The following is a 23,772-nucleotide window of genomic DNA, read 5'->3' on the forward strand; positions in this document are numbered from 1 at the left end:
GAAATTCCTTGACAAAGCATGCATGTTGTGCTCCGAGGATTGCTGAGATGACAGTGAAACCACAGCGAGGCTCTGCCCTTTGTCTGAGGCTGGCACTGAGGAAATACGAGATCATGGCCTGTGGAGGGAAAAAGAACAATAACACATACACGAGGGAAACGGTACGTCTGTGTGAGCTGACATCCTCAGAAACACATGCCACCTAACAAAATGTCACCTACAGATGGTGCATCAATGGGCGAGGGGAGGAAGTGGGCGGAGGCAGCTGGTTTCAGAATGGGAGAATGAAAGACAGACGCATAGAAAGAGGACACAAGAGAGGTCAGATCAATAGATGTCCTTGGAGCAGCAGGAGCGTGGAGAAGTGCGTGCGTCAGCCAATGAGGCGTGCTGATATTCACGTTCTCCTTCCTCGTCAGCTGATGAATAAAACCCTTCAGTAAAGGATGAGCAATATAATTGGATCCTTTTATGAGTAGATGAGATCAGAGGCTCTTAACACTGCGAGGGTGTGTATGTGTGTGTGACTTCTCACCAGGGGATTCAGGTGCAAACAAGCCTATGATTGGCTCAAGCTAGAGGAGTAACTTGCTCCCACCTGGGGAGGAGATGAGCTTATGTAGTGACCTCATCTCCTCCCCGAGGGGGATGGTGGTGAGGCACACATCTGTCTGCAACACCCAGAAGAGAACAACTAAAAAGTGTCTTAACCGTAGCCCTCAGAGGAACTCCAGTGAAGCTCGAGGGTATTTAAGGTTAGTCCTTGTTTGGCTGCAGCCCTCGAGTTCAGTAACATGAACATGCTGGAGTCAGCACTCTGCAGCATCCCTGCACGCTCCGGTGCAACCACCTCTGCAGCTTCCCTCTGATTAAAAGTGTTCCTACGAGGAGAGAGTTCAATCAGTGAGTGACTCAGTGATTGGATCATGAGGCAGGAGGTGAAACGAGATGAACTGTACTCGACAAATCTGCTTCTACTGTCCCTGTCAGTCTCCTCTTCCCCTGTGGTCAGTCGATGGTGACACTGCCCTGTCAGATGGAAGATGAGTGAAAGAAATGAAGGTTCACAGCTGCCAAAAACACTGCGGCACAGAGGCAATTACACAACTATGCAGGCAACTGTGTTTGTGTGTGTGTGTGTTTGAAGAAGTAAAGAGAAAAAAGAAAAGCTAACCTCCTCACCCACCATCCTCCCCATTCAGTTAGGCCGCACCAGACCGCCCCTCCCTCTGACTCTTGCCTGGGACAAACTCTATAAACAGGAAGTGAGGCGCCCAGGCACTTCCTGTCTCCCTCCAAATGGGCCTCCTGTTCCCAGAGGCGGCACACAGAAAGCCGGGCTGTTGCTGCAGCGAGAACTACAAACAAACAGCTTCCCTGCCTGCTTGCCTGCCTGCCGTCTTTACGGCTCTTTCAAGGCTTCAGGCCTGTTGTTACGGTGCGGAGCGCTTTTCCTGCCACCTGAACCACCTACAAACTCAGCCACACACACTGGAGACATTTTCCACTTGCAAACCGAAACACTGAGCAGCCATGAAGTTTCCAGCTCCTACAGAGCACCTGCTGCCACACACAGAGGACTTCCTCTCTGCTGAGTGCATCACTGATAAACATGGACTGCTGCTTAGCATGCTGCAGTCATCTCTTGTTTTTATTTACACTTTTAAACAAAGGTCAATGTGAAGTTGTTTTTTGCTGTGAAGAACTTTGTTTTTTAAGCGAGTACATCTCTGCTGACTGTGTGGATCTAAATGCGGAGGTGAGGTTAGTGCAAGGCCATCTCTTTCTCCTCCTCCTCCTCCTGAGCCAGCAGGACTGGTCTGCACACACACACTCTCTCACACACACAGTGTCTGTGTTATGTAACTGGCTCTGTGTGTGAGGTCTGCCCTCCGCAGTGACTGGAGGACAGGTGAAAGGCGAGAAGCACGGTCAGTCAAGTTAAGTCAAGACTAAGACGGCTTTCATACGCTCTGACTGGACTGTGTCCCTCCACAATAGGAGCGTAACATCTCACATGATGGAATCAAGTTCAGTCACTAGGGATGGGAAATGATAAGATTTTGTCAACACCTATGCTCTTATCAATTCTGCTTATCGATCTGATTCTGTATCAATTCCCTTATCAATTCCTGTTATGAATTTTTTTGGTAAAAAAAATAGATTTACAGGTTTTCTGTGTCAACAACATTTAGTTAAGTAAGTGAATAAGTCTGGATATTTCTGGGCATAATTATACAGAAACAGGTAAAAATTGCAGACAATGTGATGTTGATGTCTGAGTTGTAATATATTAATAATTCAAGTAGGCCCTCTAGTGTCTCAAAGTGGTTATAGCAATGGTTTAAGTTGTTTAGAAGTTTTCTGTAGTTATGAAGTCAGCCATAGCTTTCAATTGCCTGTTAGCTTTTGACATTTGAAATTCTCAGTATTTTTTACAAAGAGTTGATGTGATATGTTTCTGTGATGAAAGTTGAAATTCTGTTCTGAAGCTGTTATACTGATGTATGCGAACTGCTAGCATATCAATGCAGTTTCCCATATACGTTAGCATCAAGCTAACACTATTTTGTTATTTTGATAAATAAGGTGATTTATACCATTTCGAATGTACTGAATATGAATCTCCTGAGAAAGAGAGAGTAATGTACATTACTTTATGAAGTCAGTTCTTCAGTAAAACTTTAAGCTGAAAATCCTGAATCAGAGTTTTCACGGGAAACGTTATCTAACTGCTAAGCTAAGATAGCTGCAGCAGACTAGTTGACATAAGGCCCAGAGGCTCCAGCAAAATGTAAAGAACTGATAAGGGAATCGTTAAGCACAAAGGCTTACGATATCGATGGATTGAAACGTTTCTTATCGATTCTCAACAGGAACCAGTTTTCTATTCCCATCCCTATCAGTCACCTTGAGCAGGGTTAATCTGCTCTCCATAAGGATCATCGTTAGCACCCAGGAAATCAGAGGAATTCCTGAGAACAACAAAATCCTCCAGCACAAACACCAGATATGTTTTTCCTTCAAGCCATAGAAGTTCCTCTTCAAAATATCACATCCAGATGAAAATTACAACAACATTTCAACAACATATAAAGCCTGCCCATGAGATTTCATATGCATGTCATTGTGGTTGCATCAGCCTCACTCTTTGACGAACATTTCTCAAAGACCGACTACTTCAAGCTCAATCCAGCTCCATCCTGGTGAAAGGAAGCTATAAGAGGAAGGAGTCTGCTGAGCTGAGGTTTATTGGTGGAGAATAACATCCTTGTTGAGCTGAATGTTGCAGCCAAAGATAGCTAATGAGAGACACATGGACGCATTATGGCCTGCTCCACTAATACGACACACAGAGTATGATGAGACACTCAGGACTATTGTTCCACACGTTTTACAACCTAACTTGATCCTGAGAGGAAAAAAAAGACAGGCACACAAGCTTTTATTGTGTTGCTGGAGCCCCATGATCTGCTTTCTAACAACAACAATGATGCATCTTATGACAAAAAGCAGTATTACTCCTCTTTACTGAGAGGGAAGCTGGATTGTTTGTAGCTGAGTGTGAAGACAAGGTGGCCAAAACTTTGATGTAAAAAACAAAAAAAGGATGACAAAGCTCTGAATGAAACTTGACCTTGGATTCAACTCCATCTGTTGTTGTTGTTGTTGTTGTTGCCTCGGGACTGTTGTGATGGAGGGAAGCCTGGAAAATTGTGTTTGTGCATGTGTGAGCAAGGGACAGAATGCGCCCTGTTTGCCATTTCATACGGACATTTCACCGACTTTGGTGAAAGTGTCACAAGGGTTTACAGCTTAAAGCCAAGGTCAGGCTCAAGAGTGTGGCTCTGTGACTGACAGAAAGGCTGGAACAGCTACCAAATGTGACAAAAGGGAACAAAACATCACCGTTAAGTTATAGTGTCTTATACTAATGACTTTTAAATCACATCAATTCAGGTTAAACTTTCAACTGAACAAAACATTACCAATGTCAGATTAAAACAGTGTCCCTGCTATGGAAATGTCAGACATAAGGTTGTTTTGATATTTTGATTACATTCTTGGCAAAAGTGCATATTTCCACAAACCTGGTGCCTGAAATAGAAGCCAAATTATTACCTCTAATTTGTTTAAGGGAAAATGAATCAAGATGTTTAATAAGTTTCATTTTTTATGGTACTATTCATAAACCAGCAGTTATTTCTAAGGAATTGACATTTTAAGTTGTTGGTGTCGTCCAAGACAAACCAAAGCAGTTAAGACCATAGAGTCTTTGTTTCTGCCAGGATAAAACCATACACTTCTGAAATATATAAGAGGAATAAAAAAAGGTGACTTCATGCGTCATAGAAGGACTCACTGTTCAGTCTCTCTGTCCGAAATTTAACGATCAAAATCAGAGTTGACACTTCTGGACAGAGAGCCGGCAGCGAGTCCACGCTGCACACAATGCTACTGTTGAAAGCTGAAACACCGGAGCCCCCGAGACCGGGTGCTGGCCTGGACCGAGGTCAACGAGGACCTGTTTGGACGGGTGTGCCTCAAAACGCACACATCAATCAAGCCATTTAACTTCACTGCCAAGCCACCTGATAGGCTGACAGATACACAGAGGGAGAGGAAACTCTAAAAATAGACATGACGGCTCATTTTAGGTTAATGAGCCTGTGAGACATCAGTGCTCTGTCCAGATCCCACTCCTCAAGGATCGTAAGTACAGCTGGCACAAGCCGTGCCTTTACGGGGCTCCTGTGTTTATTTGACTAGAGCCTCCAGTATAACACATGAGCAGATACACGACACACACATCTACACGTGAGCAGCAGGCTCTAATTCAATCTGGGAGAAGCAGTGAGGTATAAACAAAGTCCCAATCACAGTGAGGCCTAATCTAATCCAGCTGTTCTGTGTGTGTCAGAGTTAAAGCTACAATTTTACCCTCACCATCAAAACCCTCCTCAGGGACCCAGAGGGTTATATTTAGACTTTATACAGCAGTGAAGCCAGGCTCAGGCAGGCTCACCCCACAACCACAAGAGAGGGGAACCAGATCCTTTCAGCTCAGCCTGCGAGAGAAAGAGCTGAGCTTCAATCAAATCACATCACGCCAGCTACACAAGAGCATGAGAGCCTGTCAGGTTTAAAACCACCTCTAACACCTTTCAGACTTTGCAGGTAAGTAAATGCAGGTGGGAACATGCAGTGAAAGGGCAAAGTTTGTTAGGTCAATGCTCCGCAAACAGCTAAAACATTAAAAAAGGAAGGGACACGTCTCTGTGCTCCTGTGAGGGGAACACTGTGTCCAAACAAACAGAGCTGCCCTGCCAAACACAGCTCAAAGAGCAGGAAGAGCTCACAAGTTAACTTTTGGCTCACAGCTTTCTCTGCAACTAACCTTTTCTGCTAACAAACCCTGAACCCAGCATTGCCTAACTCTCCTCCCCTTCAGTCAGATATAAGAAGCTGGCAAGGTGCCATCACTGTCCTTCTGTCCTTACTCCCTCCTTCCTTCTCCTCCTCCTCCTCCCCTCCCACAAGTCGAGGCACGCCGTGTGTCTGACTACAGCAGAATCTCTGCCTGCTACAGCAGCACTGTCCTCAAATGTCTCCTACAAAACCGCAGCAGCATAACAGACAGAACCAAGAGGAGGAGGAAGAGGAGGGATGAAGGAGTTATAAAAGGTCTGACGATGCAAGTTAAAGGATGCTATGATTAATGGTGTGATGTAAACATCAACAAAAGTCAAGAGGAAAGGAAAGGTCAAAGAGGTACATATGAGAGACTTGGTTAACTACCGATAGAAGAAGCAGTCGCAGCAAACCAGAACCCCCATCCGGCCGGCGATGAAGCACCTTTCCTCCTATTCACCTCCACGTCTCCTTTTCGCAAAATTAGTTACAGGTGCAGCAGCTCCAGCATCTTACGGACGCAGCGTCTGACAGAAACGCAGCTCACACAGACTTTAGCAGTGGGGACGTTGAGCAAACACACGAAGCAATGACTCTAAAAACAGAGAGGAAAAAAATACTTCACGAGTCCAGACACGCTTCTTCAAGCATGTTTCTCTTTCTCTCTTCTTTCCAACTACTGCAACTGCCTGCCTCACTTTCACACTCTTCGCTCTCCGTCTCTCTATCCCTCCCTCCTGCTCCCTCCCTCTCTCCCTCCTGCGTTTGCTGGCTGGCTCCCACTTGAAAGGCGGGAAGATTAGCTTGGCAAACAGAGTCCCATAAACAAACTGCTGACTGCTGGGCAGCACAGGGTGGACTGCAGGGAGCGATGGACAGAGGGACAGAGGAGACACAACAAGAGGAGGGTGGGGGGGTCTGTGGCAGGCAGGAATCTCAGTCATCTGTATACATCCTAAACAAGGGCTAAACATCCCATCTCCACCATCCCACACAGACCAAACACACATCAGTCCTCTAAACCTGAGCTGAAGTCAAACTCAGCAGGAGAGTGAAGCAGTCTCACCTTTTCAGGCCTCTGCTCACACAGTGATGAGTGACTCATTCACAACAGCACATGGCTAATTGTTGACTGGTAAGTCAACACTGAGGGACCAAAAAAAAGATGCAATTCACTGTTTCTCCCCCTCTTATGCAATAACAGTGACTCTTCATTCACACAATTGATGCAGAGGTACTTGATGGGAGGGGCTAGCGCGGAGACAAGCCTCCAGGAAGTGAGCCAATCACTGCAGAGTGCTGTTGTTATGGTGTGGGCATTTAAGGTGAAGGACACAGACTGACTGATTCATGGACCTTGTTACATCTCCCTCTCTGCTCCCTGCAGGATTCAATAAAAGCAATTACTTCCCTTTTGTCCTCTGCTTTTTACTCCCCTCTTTATGGACAGAGAGTTATTAGGAAGCACACACACACACACACACACATACACACACACACACAGTGGACTGCAGTGGTCAGGTGATGCTTTAATCGAAGGCTGCAGTGAGCACTGGACTGGACTGACACAGGATTAAGCAGCAGTGACAAAGGCAGGAGATCTGACGCTGAATGTCAAAGAGGCTGACTCAGATTTTGTTTGAGAGACAAAAATCTGCTGCATGTAGAGAAAAAGAACGAGACGGCTCAGGTGAAGGCAAAATCCACCTTCAGACGACAATAGTTATGTAACGGCAGCTCGTCCTTTGTGGGTAAAAGCAAAAGGAGATCCAGAGAAACAGATCTGAGTGCAGATATTTTCACCCGACTCTGCTGAACACAACTTTGGATGACATCACAGGACAACACTGCACCTCCTCCCTCATCTGCTGCTTCTTTCTCAGATAAAATGATGACAAAGACGAACTGCAGCACAGCAGAGAAGCACTTTTGCATCCCATGACGTCATCCCTCCTCTTTCCCCTACTCCTCCTCCTCCTCCTCCTCCTACTACTCCTCCTCTTCCCTGGAAACCTGTCACCAGGAGCAGCACCAACCAGTCCTCCCCTGTCACTGCTAATTACCGCTTCCCTCTCACCTGCACGCATAATAACAACAGGACACCCATGTGGCCCTGCACTCACACACTGAACTAGTAACACACACTCTCAAAGTGAAAACACAGCGGGGGGAGGAGGGGTGTATAAAGTGATAACATCGTTCTCATGTTTTCCTCTGCGTGGTGAAGCGGGTGTTTGCTGCTCATTAACTCCCTTTGTGTTTCAGCGCCTAACAGACAGGAAGTGGGTTTTTTGTGAGTGTGTCAAGTACAGCGGAAGCTGAATACAAGGCGATGAGGAAAAGGAGTGGCAGAGGAAAAGTGTGAGAAGTGAAACTGACATTAAATCACCTGTCACTTAAAACAATAAGAACGTGCTCCTGTGGCTCGTTCCAAGTTAATGCTCGTTATCATAAAATCCAGACGGGCACTTAAAGAGAGACATCCGCCGTGACCGCCATAGGGGCTGGATTTTCTATGTGACATGGTGTGCAGATGGAAGAGAGAAATAGTGTTTTTCCCCTCAAACTTGTGATTCGGAGAGACAACACATTGAGAGGAGTGAAACTGGACCACTGGGCAGGGAAAAGACCCCGCTCGTGACCAGGTTTCAGAAACGCCAGGATGAGAATGAGGCCGTTGCAATTATGTTGAGGGAAAAGTAGGTTAGGGGGAACATCAGTCACACTGCTACAAAGTTGCTAGGTGATGGGATGGCCATGAGGGGGTATTTCTATGAAGGGGAGAGAGGGAGAAAGATAATAAGAGAGAGGAGAGAGAGGAGAGATCATTTTGCTTTTTTTTTCCTGAGGAAACAAAAGAAAGCGCCCACCCCCCTTAAATCAAGACAGACAGGTTTCTCCTGATCCAGCTTCATGGGCCGGACACGTGGACACCACACTACTAAAAATGGAAGAAGTTGTATATATCAGTGCTGATTTTCTCTGCTGTAATTGTAACTTTGTATCAAGTCTGTCAAATAGAGGCAACTTTGAGTCTATTTTTACAGTTACAAACACCTGTAAGTTAATAAAAAGAGCTTTAACTAACATATATAGTAACAAACCTATGATTCCTTCTGTGTTCATAGCATTGCACAATGATGCTATAAAAACAGAAACACTAGGTGCAATAAAGAGGTGATAAAGTCACAGTGAACTTTAATGGAAATATTATAGGAAAGTGATTAATGAGCTCAGCATATGACACCCCTCCCTGTCTCCCCCCTCCCCTGCTTCTCACCGGGATATCACACTATCAAGTTCCCGCTCCGTTACAGCAGCCTTACCGATTCAGCGTGTAGGACCCGTTCCTTTTAAACCTCATCCTGGACGACAGAAAGCGGATGAAGAAATCCAGAATTGACGGCGTTTCAGCTTTTTTGTCGCACCCTGGAAGAAACAAACCTCTCCGTGTGTGTGTGTGTGTGTGTCTCTGTCTCCGTGTGTGTGGACGGCTGCAGAGCAAACGCGGAACAATACGGGAGTTGCTCCTTGCAGTCCTTTCTCACTCCTCCAACACCTTTCTCTTTATCTTTCTATCGCTCCTCCACAGACCTCACTCCCCCTCCTCCTTCCTCCTCTGGTTCCCCACTGGTTTAGTTCCCGTGGGGCTGGGTTAACGAGTCTCTAGACAGCAGACGTTTCGCTCAAAACACACAAAAAGGAGCTCGCACCGTGGACATGCTGGACCGTAGCGAGTTGAACAAAACGTGATGGTTTTTACGCGGAGTCTGGTGGAGGCTGGGTCGGCTTTGTGTCCACAGCCGCGCTGACGTAAACCACCACGCGTGTACTCCCTCACACGGAGAAAAAACACCCATATGAAACTTGAACCTCGTCTTTCATTGTTCCCACATCTTCATCCTTTCCTCTGGCTACATAAAACCGAGCTGAAGCGACGCGAACACATCAGAAAACACGAAGAAAGAGACACGCCAGCTTATCGATGCGAGCCCGCTTCCTTCCTATTCACAGTCCCGGGGAAGCTCTCATGTTTCAACAGCGTTTCCTATAAGCGCAGCTATATATACACACACATATTATTCCTCCATATGCTGACCACAAACCAGACTTCACTAACTCCACACAACTCCTGTCAACACATGAAGGGTGAGACAGGTTTAAGGCTAAGAATAGGGCTGAGGATCCATTAATGCAATTTAAATCTAAAGTAGCCTTTCCTGGTGAGTGAGGGCTTTCTCATGGACACACAAGCACACAGGTCTCCAACTTTTATGAATTTATTTGACACAGGTGTTTGTTAACACATAAAAGAAAGAGGAAGTGTGTTTAAGCATGTCAGCAGAGGGTGTTTCTGCCATCACTAACACTAAGCACTGCCTTTAATGGTGATAAATCTGACTATTTCATACAGACATGAACTCTAGACCTTTAACCACGGTGCTGATACCAGAACAATGAACAGCCGACCAAAAACAATGAACCACAATCACTGCTGGCTGAGTAACATCCATGCTATGCAGCTTTTTCTCGCATCCTCTGTTGAACAAAACAAAACAATAACTGACAACATAATGGGTTATGGGAATGTTAAAAAGTGGAGGATATGACCTGGGTGGTAACGCAAAATGACTTTGAGCAGACAGAAGTGACACTGGAATGGCTTTACAAAGATCAAGTGTGATCTTTATCACCTCGCCGAAGCATGCAGCCTCCAGTGTGTATGCATGCCCTGAGGGAACCGGGTGATCCTGAGTGTGTGTGTGTGTGTGTGTGTGTGTACAAGCATGTGTACACTACATACAGGTCTCGCAAAGCTAGTGTTTTGTCAAGATTGGATTTGTTTTGTTACAAAAAAGGTTGTGGCAGAGGAGAAAACATGGTTGGAAAGAAGTAGACAGGGCCAGACCACAGAGAGGGGAAAATGGAGAGACCAGATGTGCTGATGTTAAATCCAGTTGAGGAAGCAAAGGAGAGGAGAGGAAGCAAGAGTCCCAAACTGAGCTTAAATTCAACATCATGTTAAGAGTAGCAAGACACTTTGGAATCAGTGCGGATGCTAAACAATTCAATGCCATTACACAAAAATTACAGAGATCCTTTGAGACGTGTGACTTTTTGGTGTGATGTCACAGTCTTGGAGCTGAATGGAAAAATATGATGGTTACAGGTGATATGTCAGTTTGGAATACACACAGATAATACCAGAAAGTAGGGATGCATCGACCCAACTTTTGTGATTCCAATACTGTTACGATACCTAGGCTTTGGTATCGACCGATACCGATTTGATACCAGTGTTAAATGATAACATGCATGCTCTATTGTGGGATAAGTCTAGTAATGTTTTGGGTAAAAGGCAAAAAAAAATGAGTATATGGAATTAATGAAGTTAATATTTATTTAAACTATGAAATATTTAATTGTTTACCATCAAAATAATTCTTCAGAATGTACATAGTTCTTGTCAGGTGTAAACTTTCATACCCTGTTGACTGGTAATGCAGCTAAAAACAAAGCAAGTGCATCAGAGGCGACATTTCAAATTAAGTAGCAAAGAGCACTGGTAAAAAAAAAACAAAAGGCACAGAGCTGTTTGCCTGGATTGGCACCATAGATCACAGTCCTGCACGGGTCCAATTTTCAGGCCAGACCCGGGGACGTACAAACCCGCACCCGAACCGCAAACCCGTGCATCAGCCCGATTAGTACCGCAACCCGATCCGACCCGTTGAAACACAACCCGCAGCCTGACCCTTAACCTTATTTAAAATAATTATTTTGGGTCATATTGTCTGAAAATTGAACAGTATATCGCCATAGTTCAGAGGCCAGCGAGTAAACAACACACCTGAATGAAGCAACTCTTCCAATAAAAGCCTGACTTCAGCTCCATCATCAACCCTCTGTGATCTTCTCACATACAACTGTAAAATCACTCGTTTTTTACGTTTAATGCTTTTAAACTTTTAATCTCTTAAAAGATCCATGGCAGAGTCCTGCACTGGGTGGGGTACCCGCAAAAACAGCTGATTTGCGGGTGGTTTTTAAAAACTTTTTTTTTCCCGGGTTTGGATCTGGGTGGAAAAAATAATATGCGGGTTGGGTCGCGGGTTTTAAGCCGATCAAGCTTTGAGTGGGGCCAATACACCGATAACCCATACCACCGATCAGTATTGGGGCATCCCTACAGGAAAGGTGCATGAAAGTATACCTTTAGACCATTTTAGCATTTATCTGTTTGATCAGAACATGACTGCACATAAATCCCTGTACATAAGGTAGTGCATAATACCGCTCTCTACTTGTCTGAAGTAAGTTAACTCTCAACGCATTCAACGCTGCTGTAGCCTGTCAAAAACCACACTGCACAAAGCCTTTTTGATTGCTGGTTTGCTTTAGTAGAGTAACTAAGTGAAAGTTGATGCTGACACAAACTCGATCAAACTGCCAAAACTTACCACTCTTAAGAGCCATCCTTTGCAGGTGGCTGGGATACAGCCAAGATGCAGCAATAAACTAGCATTATGTGTCTTTATCTGACAAAAAGTCTTACTTTTACCCTTTAAGAAAATGTGAAAAAACTTTAAACACATCAACATGATTTGCACTGTATTCTATGTTTAATAAAATACAAAACAATACATAACAAAAAAGTTTTCAGTCATAATAGGATACTTGGTTCTGTTAATTCTAAAGTAAGTCCAAGTGTCATTTTGATTGATATCTCTGCTGATAAATGTGAAAAAATATGTTTTTTTTACTCCTAAAAGCTTCAAAACAAAGAATAGCTTTAAGCACAGAGTTTAATTTGAGGGTGTATCTGGCTCATCTCTGAGCAACAATGAGTTAAAAAAATTAGGCACACCACGTCCACTGACAATAATCTCTAAAACTGATGATTTAAAATGTCTCATTAACTTTAGTGTGTACAGGTCTGAAGGGATTATGGGATGGAAAAGTAAAAAATGATGATTCCAGGCAAGCAGAAAGTTTAAAAGCATCCGGGCCATTGAATATTACATCATAGTTGTGTGTGTGTGTGTGTGTGTGTATGTGTGTGTGTGTGTGTGTGTGTGTGTGTGTGTGTGTGTGTGTGTGTGTGTGTGTGTGTGTGTGTGTGTGTGTGTGTGTGTGTGTTTGTGTGTGTGTGTGTGTGTGTGTGTGTGTGTGTGTGTGTGTTCCCCCACAAAAGCACTCAGTGTTGGTTTCAATGGCTCCAAGCTCATTTATTACAATAAGAGCAGCCTGGCACTAAAACTGCTGATCAATCGCACAAACACCACCACCGCTGCTGCTGCTGCTTCTGCTCAGTCACTGCAGAGTTACACAACAGCCACACAAGGGAGAAAAGAAGGAGGAGGAGGAGGAGGATTGGGATGATGAGAAGCAGGAGAAAGCCTTTGCAAAAGATGGGAAGGATGAGACTTGGGGATTATTCTGAAAGAAAAGTGTGAAGACTGCAAACCACAGAGGCACAATTAGCCTTTACTGATGCTCCTCCAACCCCCCCTTCACTCCTCTTCTTCTCTCCTCCTCCTATTCACTCCCCAACTATTCCTCCTTCCTGCTCTTATTCATCGTTTGCACCTCAACTGCCCTTGATTTTATTGCTCCTTTTCTGAGCCCCTTCATTAAGCTAATTTAAGCTCTTTTGCCTCTTTTCTACACAGGCCTGTTTTGCATGCATCCCTCCCTTCATCAGCCTCTCTTTCCTTCCCTCTGTCACTCCAGCTCTGTCCCCTCCCTGCATTCTTCCTTTTGGTGCATGTTGTGCAAGAATGATGTGAACTTTAAGTGTGTGTCCATGAATACTAATCGCATTTAAAGATGCAGCATTGTTTTTAGAAAGCAGCCATGGATTTTCTCAGAGTGCGCTGAAAATGGGGGTAAATTAAAAAGTTTACAAGGACTTTGCTCCAAGTTACAGAGAAGCTTCCAGAAAACAGTGGTTTCTGGCTGTGGTGCATCTGTGGGACAGGCCTGGCCCCTCCACTCCTACTCAGGCTTTCCAGGAACACACTGCACAAAGTCATATGCTGGACCGCAGTGCTGAACACACTCGATGTGGCTCCAGCGACTTGAGTGCGATCATGATAGAGAGCTTTCGAGAGACCAGTTTGGTGTTTGTGCCAAGTGCTTGAGAACAGAGGTGATACTGACAGAAAGCACACACACAGACACAGGCATGACTTTCTGAAAAGCAGCAAATAATATCCTCAGAAACCACCCATTTGTGTGTGTATGTTACGCAAGTTAATGTACACAGGGTCCCGCTGCCAGGTATCAATAGCTCACTGTTTCTGTCACTCCCACTCCCTAAATATGTTTCAGCACAAACAAACACACTCACTGCACGTAGAGGTATATGTGAGCTGGAGACAAGCCAAGAGCAGCAGTATGAAAGGGCCTATATATACAGCCAGGCATGGAGACGCCAGGAGTCAGTCTGTCTCTGAGTGTGTGTCTGTGTGTGTCTCTGACATACAGCCTGGTTTATAGTGATAGGACACCTCTATAACTCACCTTTAAGTAACCCTCAGTTCTCCCTGTATATAACAACTCCAGGGAGCTAAACTGTGAATTAATGACAGGAAATATAAATGTTGACATTTTCTCAAATTTCTAATGGATGCCCTCCAAAGTTAAATGCTACATCCATGGATGTCTGCACTCTGCCCCTAATCAGTGCTATCTTTCTTTATCTAGACGGCTTTGGTTTCCATTTAAATCCCAGGAAATGAACTGCAACCTTACCCATGAACTGATCATGGGTGAAGCATCTTGAGAATGTAGAACTCAGCGCCAGGGTTGGAAAACCGTCTCATATTAAAAAGAAAAACTTTCTACCATTTTTCCAAATTCCATTTTTTTTTAAATCAGCATAGCTCTGTCAAAAACAGGACACTGGTAGAAACTGGTGAAATGATGCTTCTGTTAACATTTTGAGGAGAAAACACAATAAATAGAGCATACCCATGTCTATTTAAAGTGGTCTAATAAATTATGGGCCAATAATGAGAGTTTGTTACAATCTTTTATTATTCTGATTTCTAAATTTTATATGATAAAAACTAAAGGAGTTGTTTTACACATTTGGATACAGTAGGTAGCTATATCAATGCTGCCATTACATACAGAGATGAAGAACAAGTACAGCCACAAGTTAAGGGACGAGTAAAAATGTCACCAGTGTGGATGTTTTTCACTGTTTCTGAGGATACTACCATTGCAGTTTGCAAAACCTGTGCTGCAAGTCTTCTATAAGGATGAAAAACGTCCTCAAGTTTTGACCCAACAAACCCTCAAAGTCGCCTTAAAAGTCATCATTAGCAATTTAGCTGTTTATATATATATATATATATATATATATATATATATATATATATATATATATATATATATATATATATATATTTTTTTTTTTTAATTGAAAGCAGCAGTAGCCTCAAAAGGCGAGATTTGTTTTCTGACCGTCCTTATGGAGAATCGAATCTACAGCTTTAAAACCAGCAGTGATTGGGTAACATACAAAGTAAGGCTCTGCTATTACTCAAAGGTTAATGAAAACTCATGGTAACCAACGTGTCTATATCTTTTTAATTCAATATTTAACATGTTAAAAGATAAGAGGTTATAAACAAAAATTAAAGGTACATTTTTTTACTTTTATGGGCTAAAATGTAAAATAATACACACGTAGAGACTGAAATCAACCTGTTAGTTTTAAATCAACAGTGGTGAGCCATGCAGGTGTCAATTCACTTCAACACACAATCTTACATTTGCAGCAGCAAATGACTTAGCTAAGATTATTAATTAGGTTTGATAAGTGCTTCGTTTCTTTGTCTTTGAGGAAAAAAAAAACAGAGTGCTAATGTCCAGATCTCAAAAGTTTTATTCACATGAGTGAAGTTGGTAGATTTTACTACACAATCAGGACATTGTTGCCGTTTTCATGGTATGGTTTCTCTCTTTCATGTTGAGGTGAGAGTTAGCTTTGATGTGGTCAAAAGCAGCCATCGATGATTGACCCTGAAACTTTCTTTCAACCTCCCAAGTTTATTAAAATCAGGACTCCAATAAAGGAATAAAGTCTGAGTTATGATTTAAGTTAGTTGTTTTGTCTCACTTGTAAGAGCATAAAATGAAAAACAGTTACCTATACAACCTCAACTATACTGCAAAGACTACTGAAGGTGCAGTCTAAATCTATAGACACTGCAGTCCTGACATTCTGCTGAAAGAAAAAAATTGTAGATTTATTAGCGTTATCAGTCAGAAACAATCAAAATAAAAAGTGCATCATAATCACATTACCTCCCTGCTTTAAACATTAAAGTAATTAATTATTCAAACTATGAACCGTATCTGTGCAGTCACAGCTGAGTCAGGATTGACACAACTCTTCTCACAAACTGAGGGGGGAGCGTTAATAAGAGCTGAGGGAGCAGAGGGAAATGAGACCATGACGCCACCTTCTGTTAAAAAGTTTTAATGCAGAGCTCATGTGAAAATACCAGCCCAGCATCTCCAGTTTTCTCACTCTTTGTCTGGCTCCGAGGCAGTGATGAGAGAAAACAGGCAGAGGTGCAGACAGGTGCTGATGTCCTGTTCGCTGGAATGCACTCTGGTATTGCTGGTATGTGAATAAAAGGCTCTGCAGTGATGATGAAAGGGAGGAGGTGGCAGTAGAAGATCAAATAAATGACAGGGAAAGGAAAGAGAGGGAGAGCAGCGCTGATGCCTGGCTGACTTCTGGTATTGCTGGTATGTTTTGAATAGAAGGAGGAATAAAAGCATGAAAGGGAGGTCCTTAACTTTAGGTTGATATGAAACTCAAAGAACACATTAGGTAACTCTGGGCCTTGTCCTCAAAGCATAAACTTATGAAGAGAAACAAAGATGTTTTACTTCAAGGGGAAATCTTTCATTTCCTGAGCCGTAACATCCGAGTAATCACTATCACATCACAATCTGAATATCGAAAGGACAAATTACCCTGTGACCTCCACAAATAAGTAAATAAATAAATCAATGAATCAATAAATGTGTCTCAGGACAGAAAAAACAAATCCATTGATTCATGTTGGCCTCGGGCTGTGGGTGGACTGGTATTGCTGGTTTAATACTCTTTGATATGGTCATGTGCTACTGGACCGGAGCTGGCAGAGCCCAGTGCATGATGGGAAGGCCTCCGAGCCATGATTATGCAACAATAGGATCTGATTTCATGCTCAATGGATTCCCTCTCTCTCATTCTTCCTCTTTTTCACTTTTATCTACTTAATGCCATCACTGATTCCTCTCTGTCCACGGTATCTGTTGTCTCTGCACTTACCTCCTCTCATCTCTCACACAGAGCTGTTCAACACAAAAAACAGCTTACTCATATGACCGGCTAAAATCAGTGATAGACCAAACATTACCTAGGCAAGCGGGAGGGTTTTTTGTTGTCCCAGGTGAGAGTCCAACCCACAAGGACTCTGTTTGGAACAGATCCATGCTGCCCTCTAGTGGTAAAAGAAACTACATCACACACTGTTAACAACAGTCATGCATTCTCTTATTGATGTCAAGCTCGTGTTGGTGGTTGAGTTATTGAATTTCTGGGCAGAATGGTTTCTAATAAGTGACGCAAAGGACTCAACATGTGGAAAAAGGCAACCCTTGTTTATTATTTCTGACACTTCAGAGTGTTTGTGTCTCATCTTGGACACACAAGTTTTGACAGAACAACAGTCCTGATTGTCTAAGATGTTGCTGAGGTTAAATTTGAGCAGGTCTTACAGAGGTCAGAAGAGTTAATGTGTATCAATAAGAATAGTTTAAATGCTACTCTTTGTAAGTCTTTATGTGTCAAAGTGGTTGTGTTGTTTTTTTCTTACTCCCAGATGTCTCAGGTTTTCTTTTCATGACTTCCTGAGGCCCAGTTTACACGACAACATTTCACCTGAAAACGCTAAAACGCTGTGAGAACGCAGTGAAAAAAATCTGCGTTTACACGGAAATGCTGATGGTCTGAAAACGCTGTAGTAAGCATTCCAGGCCTGTAGTCGGCGCTATAACTGTCTTGTCCAGAAGCCGCTTTTGGAAGATTTCCTCTTAAGTAGAGTTGAGCCGATCATCTGGTGTATTGGGGAATAGTTAGTTAAAAAGTGGAGCAACAGATGCACTTTTTTTTGAAAGACAGTTAGCAGATTCAGCAGATTGAGCAGCACGAGCACAACACGGTAGTTCACGTCGATTGTAACAACAGTACTGTTGTCCTGTTGTATGCGCGCGAGCGAACTGAAAGCGCCGGCCTACTGTTTACACAGCATCAGTGTCAGGAGTGCCCCAGAAAAATCCCACTCTGGAGGCCATTTTCTAAAGTTTGCGTTTAAGGTTGACTGAAACGCTGTTTCTGTGTTAACGCGAGGATGAAACGCAACAAAACCTTTGCGTTTAACCCTAAAACAATTGTCCTTCTGAGGCCATTGGGATGTACTGTATCAGTGTAGTTACACACTTGTTTTTGTCATCTCACAGTGACTTTAAATTCAGGTCATATCCTTTTGCATGACAGCGAGTAATTGACTGGGTAGGGATTTTGTTGTTTTCTTCACTTTGACTAAATATGACATGTAACAGCTCCAGGCCACACTACTTAAGTGATTGAATGCAGCTCAACTAAAAACTGTTATTGAAATCATGACACAGTGATCAACCGTTGTAAACATGTTTTCCACAGACTTCATACCAAACACCAAAAGAAAAGATCCTTAATAAAGACCTTCTACATTATTTTTAAATGTGCACAGCAGTTTTAATGTGACCCTGCCTGAGCCGTATTATCAAAAACTGAGCCCCAAGCTGAGCCTGACAGCAGCAGCGGCTTAGATCCACACACAAAAGATATGAAAGTGAGAAGCCACATTCCTTTTAATATATTCAAATCTCCAGACTGCAGCTTGTGAGAAAACATCCCAGAAAGGGTGTGTCGTGCTCATGGAGCATGTCCTAGCAGCTCTGAGCTGATGCTAGAGAAACAAGGCCTCACTCAGGTAGGTAGACACACACAGAGCATCAGCGCGCACCTCATTGCTGCCAGCCGTTATATAACAGCTGGCATGTGTGTTCAATCTGTTTGAAGAGAGCAGCGACCTCTACCCACCTTTGACCACAGCTGCTCACCTCTCTGCTGCTTGAGATGCACTGCAGATAGATAACTCTAATTTACCAGCTTCACTGAAGGACTCGCTGTAAAATGAGAGCAGGTCAAGTGCTCCAAGCCAATCAATGAAGAAGAGGATTAAAAATTTATGTTTTAATAAAGTTTATGGGAAAGATGAAAGTATTGCTGAAAAAACCACCTTGGATCTTGGACACATGTGACCTGGGTGGAATTTTTTTATTTCATTTCCTGTTTTTTTTTTCTTTTTCACAGACCTACTTATTACTCAGAGGGAGAATTATGGAATGTGAAGACCCAAAAGGCTGATAAGAAGCTTTAAAATTTCAGAGTTGTTAATAAGTGTCAACCAACCAGGTTTAGAAAAACAAAGCGAGTGAAAAAACGTGTGCAGAGAGAGACAGATTTCACATTTCTGCTTTATGATAAACCACACAGGGTGACAGACACACAGCTACAGCCCCACAAAAAAGTAGCACATCCTGTGTTTGTGCATCTCGCTGTTTGCTTTCCCTTCAGCCCAATGAGTGAAAAAGACTTCCTGCAAGTTTCTGCTGAAGACTCCCTGCCCTAGTGAAGAGGCAGAACAATGAGGAGGAAAAGAGGAGCAGGTTACAGGCGGGGCAGAGAGGGCGATAAAGGTGCACACACACAGACACGAGCCAGACACAAGGCCATGTGCAAACAGAAGTGAGGATACAGGTGTTCATGAGGACACACACACCCAGGCCAGACAACACAAATGTAGGCTGAGCATAAAATGTTATGGCAAAAAATAAAAAAAAGGAAGAACAAAAAACGACTGCATGTCAGGAAGCCTCACTCAGGAAGCTTTAAATTTAATTAAACCTCATTTAAAATAACAAAAATGAATGTGATGAGGCTTAAAGTGCTGTTTAACAGCCACCTTAACCATGTTTCATTTGATTAAGAGTAATATCCATCTGCCCTTCTTCCACTGCCCCAGCCGCCACTTTTACTCAGTGGAGTGGACTGAACCCCTCTGACCCAAAGCTCCTCGCTCTGAGAGGAAACGGATGTGAAGAATCTCTCACAGTTGCACTCTTGCACTGACACTAGACATAGACGTGTAAGCTGACACATCCTGCGAAAGTCTAAGACCGACCCAGAAATGGAGCCAAAGCAGAAGTGCTAAATCCTGCAGTTCATCAAGCATCCACTTGAGGCTCCAAGGGTACAAGAAAACACATGAACACCAACCAAAAAATGTAGCTCTATAAGCTGGCACACATTACAGGATTCTTCAAACCTTCACACATTTAGAGATCACACAGTTGATGATAACAAAAGATGGATCACACAAGATCTCTCTCTTCTAAACTTCAAGTGTGTGTGGTGTGTACTCCACACCACACACTAACTTGCTACGTTTAAAGCAGTCAATATTCTGGTTTCTGAAACCTTCAGAATACTCTGTTTACATGGGTGAGCAAACAGAGTTATTCCCGTTTGTTACATGGTATCCTGATCAAAACAGCAACGCACAGTCAACATCTTGACGCATAGAAAAGTCATGATGCCATGCAGGTCATTTTCGCTTGTTCTTCTTGGTTGCTAGGCAACGCCCTGTGGGCTGTGGCTGCCTTTTGCAGCAGCTCCCTCTTCTTAGTCCATTTCTTGTAATTTTTCCGTCTCTTTTACATAATCTTTGTATTTGGAGTGGATCATTACTTTGTTTGGCTCATTTGTTGGTCATGGACCCCAAACTTTTTGTGGCTTCAGCGATATTTTTATGACTCTTTCTCCTGTGTTTGCCTGGAGATCCTACATGTAACCATGGCTGCATTGTTTACATGTGAACTCAGCTGTTAGCAGCCTGTAGCATGTCAATGCTAACTGGTGTAAGGCCTGATGTCTTCCTACAAGGTGAGGAGAAGGAGGTGAGGACAACGACGCTGGTTCTCAGATGTGAGCTAAGAAGTGACGACATGGACCTGTCCTTCCATCCATCATTATTGGGAACGTAAGATCTATCCCCAATAACGATGGACAAGCTAGCTGTGCTAACCCAGCAACAGAGGGAATACCAGAGGGCAGAGTAGCATCATGCTATTCACAGACATGGATAAAGGAGCTAACACCAGACACCAATGCCACATTAGAAGAGCTTCACCTGCTGTGAGCAGACAGGATCCAGGAGACAGAGATGGAGCATGACTGAAGAAGCTCAGTCCTGGACCCTGTGGAGGTGGAGGCTGGCTGAACTGGACAATGATGGACAAGCTGTCATCATCTATTTTCTTATGAACCTTTTTACACTTTCTATACACTTTCTTACTTTTGTTTTCTTGATTGCTGCTGTGGCTTCAATTTAGTTGTACTTGTTACAATGATAATAACGTTCTATTCTATTCTATTCTATTCTATTCTATTCTATTCTATTCTATTCTATTCTATTCTATTCTATTCTATTCATTTCCGCTTTGTCTTCCTGTATCCACAGCAACAGCAGCAACAACAACAGCAGCAGGGTGGGCTCCCTGTACTTAGAAGACACAAATTAATGTCCTTTTCAATGGGGTTATCCCGATAGACGTATACATTACCAAATATTAAGGTTAGAAAAGGAGTAACCCAGCGGTGATTTTCAGGTTTTCAAAAAAACAGACTATGAGCATATTCCAGCATCAGCTTCTTCAGGCTCAATATTCTAAATCTGGCAAAGTAAACTGTGACTTGGGGGAGAACAAACATGACGGAAAAACTGGAAGAAGCAATGAAGGTTGTTTTCGGCTTCCTATTCCCTCAAAAAACACACCAAAAAAAAAACAGATTATGGAAAAAAGTTGTGGAGACGGCGGGGATATGGGCTGTATGCATAACAGTGAGAGTTGGTGATGAGTAAAGTAGTCACAAGTATCAGAGATAGATTTCTTACTTCCTCTTGGGTCAGTCAGCCGAGTCAGATCACGTCTTGATTTGCTCTGCTCTGGTACACGTGACGTGACGTTACACGCTGTACCTGATCGGCCACACTACAGGATTTCTAGTAGCAAGTATTAAACATGTTCATTATCAACAATCTCTCCTTCTGAGGCCTTCCGAGCGTCTCCAACCAGACGAAATCACTCAACACACCGCACACCACAGGAAAATCACACACGATGTCATTTGCAGACGTCAGACAATGGGGCCTTTGCTGTCTTTGATCGTAAGGAGGAGATAGGGATGAAAATCAGCTTTTAGGCTTAAGCTGGTGATGTACTGAAAAAGCCAGATGTGCTACATCAAATTTAACAAAGGTATAACCTTTAAAAACACTTCAGAATATTAGAATCATCTTTATTCCCCAAGTATCTTGAAGAAAAAATATCAAAAGCAATTTTACTCTTTTTTTTAACTATGCCCTCTATGAAAAACATATTAAAGTACACTAAAAATCACAACTAAAACAGAGTTTACCTAAGTAAAAAACTTATGTACAAAAACAAATATAAAGTATTTTTCTGCATTAATCTCTCCCCAGCAACCATTGAGCGCCAGAGGAAAACTACAAGCCCCTATTCGAACTGCACTTTTAAAAATAGATATGTTATGACATGTGGTCTATTAGTTATGTGAACGTAACCAAGCTTAGCTCAGGGCTGTGATGCTGCAGCATCATCACTGACAATGACACGCACTGACTTGTATAATTAAATAACACACAGAAAGCTGATGGTCACTTCTCTGAAAGCCTCAGATATTTCACAATGAGACATTTACAGGGAGGAGTCGAGGAAGAGGAGAGGACGAAGCAGAGGGAGAACGAAGGATGAGATTAAGTGAAACAGTATGTAAACAACAGGAGGTCAGGAGTCAGTGTTGGCTGCACAGATCTCTTTCCTCCATCGCTCTTTATGTAGGCTAATCTCTTCCATCTCACCTCCCCGAGCTGGCCGCCTCACTTAGCCTCATTTAACCAGCTAACGGCCGGTAATAAATCAGCCGCACACTCCTCTCGCCTCTAATCTGTAGAGCCTGTTATGCTGTGCACACTCGCTCTGATATATGACTCAGTCTGCTCAGACTTCCAGCGTGATGTAGCTGCTGTAGGAAGAAACCCTCTGTGGGGAGTACGGGCCAGACAGCTACCAGAAAACAAGACCTGGGAGATGAACACTGGAAAAAACTGAAATCTTAACCAATGATTTTGTCTTTTTTTTAGGTCAAAATTGTCTTATTATACTTGATATGAGCCACAGTCACCTGACCAGTTCAGAGAAACGTATTGTTTCAAGTTATTTAAAGAAAAAAAATGACGTCTGAATTTCTTGTAAGAAGAAAAACAATCTACCAATGGGATAAGAGAAAATTTGCTTGAAAAATTTGCTTGAAACTAGAATAATGTTTTTATACAAGTGACTTTTCTCTTGTTCCATTTTTCTTACTTGTTACAAGAAATTCAGACCTCATTTTTGTCTTTAAATCACTTGAAATAAGACATCTATTGGGACTCGTCAAGTGAATGTGGCTTATAAAAAGTCTAAAAAGACATTTTCTACTGAAAGTAAGACAAAAACATTTGGTTTTAATTTTTTGCAGTGAAAATGGAGGCGAAGGGATGAAAGTAGAAATCAGACCCAGATTTAACATTTTATTGGCTGGATATCAAATTTTTAAACATCACAATCTAAGTACTAACTTTTTATTTTGCTAAATTTAATGGCACACTGAACCACCAAAAATGTTGGCTTGCTGAGTTTGAGTAAAATTACTTTATGGTGGAACTTCACTACGTCGCTCAAAGCAGAAACATTGAGTGTTTATGTATGTTTATGTTGTACTGCAGTTAGCTTGCTACATTTTTCTTTGTCTAACATAAATAAGTAAATGACTAATTAATTTCACGGTTAACTCAATAATAATAGATGACAAATACACTTTAAGGTTAAACTGTCATCTGAAAAAAAAGTAGGCTAGAGCAGAAACAAAGACTCAGAGATTTGAGAGATTATTTTGGCTATGCTGGTGTAAACTAACTTCTTCCTTCTCTCTGACTTCCTGGTTTCAACTGTGGCAAAGTGAGCTGCTGACCTCACTCCCACGCTTCTGATACTACCCATAATACCCCTGAATTCAAAGCCAGTCATTAGCACAGCTAGCTTCTGACCTAGCTCTGACTGCTACCAGGCTGTCAGTTTCGTTAGCCAGCTCAGAGACCACCGGTGACTTGAACGATCTTT

At 42.8% G+C, this 23,772-nt stretch overlaps 1 protein-coding gene across 3 annotated transcripts in view; it reads right to left on the bottom strand.

Moving 5' to 3' along the window:
• Nucleotides 1–23,772, bottom strand: part of mob2a (MOB kinase activator 2a) — a 71,388-nt gene that overhangs the window by 30,168 nt on the left and 17,448 nt on the right. Inside the window, exon 1 of one of the 3 annotated variants that reach the window (XM_074678474.1) lies at nucleotides 8,739–9,430. The exons of 1 other annotated variant lie outside the window; for it this stretch is intronic. In XM_074678474.1, coding sequence (XP_074534575.1) covers nucleotides 8,739–8,776 — 38 coding nt within the window. In that variant the 5' untranslated portion in view covers nucleotides 8,777–9,430. Of the gene's footprint in view, nucleotides 1–5,799; nucleotides 6,119–8,738; nucleotides 9,431–23,772 lie in introns of those variants that run through there. One more of the 3 variants, XM_074678475.1, reaches the window with a different exon arrangement.

The sequence above is a fragment of the Halichoeres trimaculatus genome, unplaced genomic scaffold (assembly GCF_033239565.1).
Source record: "Halichoeres trimaculatus isolate MK-OKI-2021-1 unplaced genomic scaffold, fHalTri1.1 fHalTri1_scaffold_10, whole genome shotgun sequence".
Lineage (NCBI taxonomy): Eukaryota > Metazoa > Chordata > Actinopteri > Labriformes > Labridae > Halichoeres > Halichoeres trimaculatus.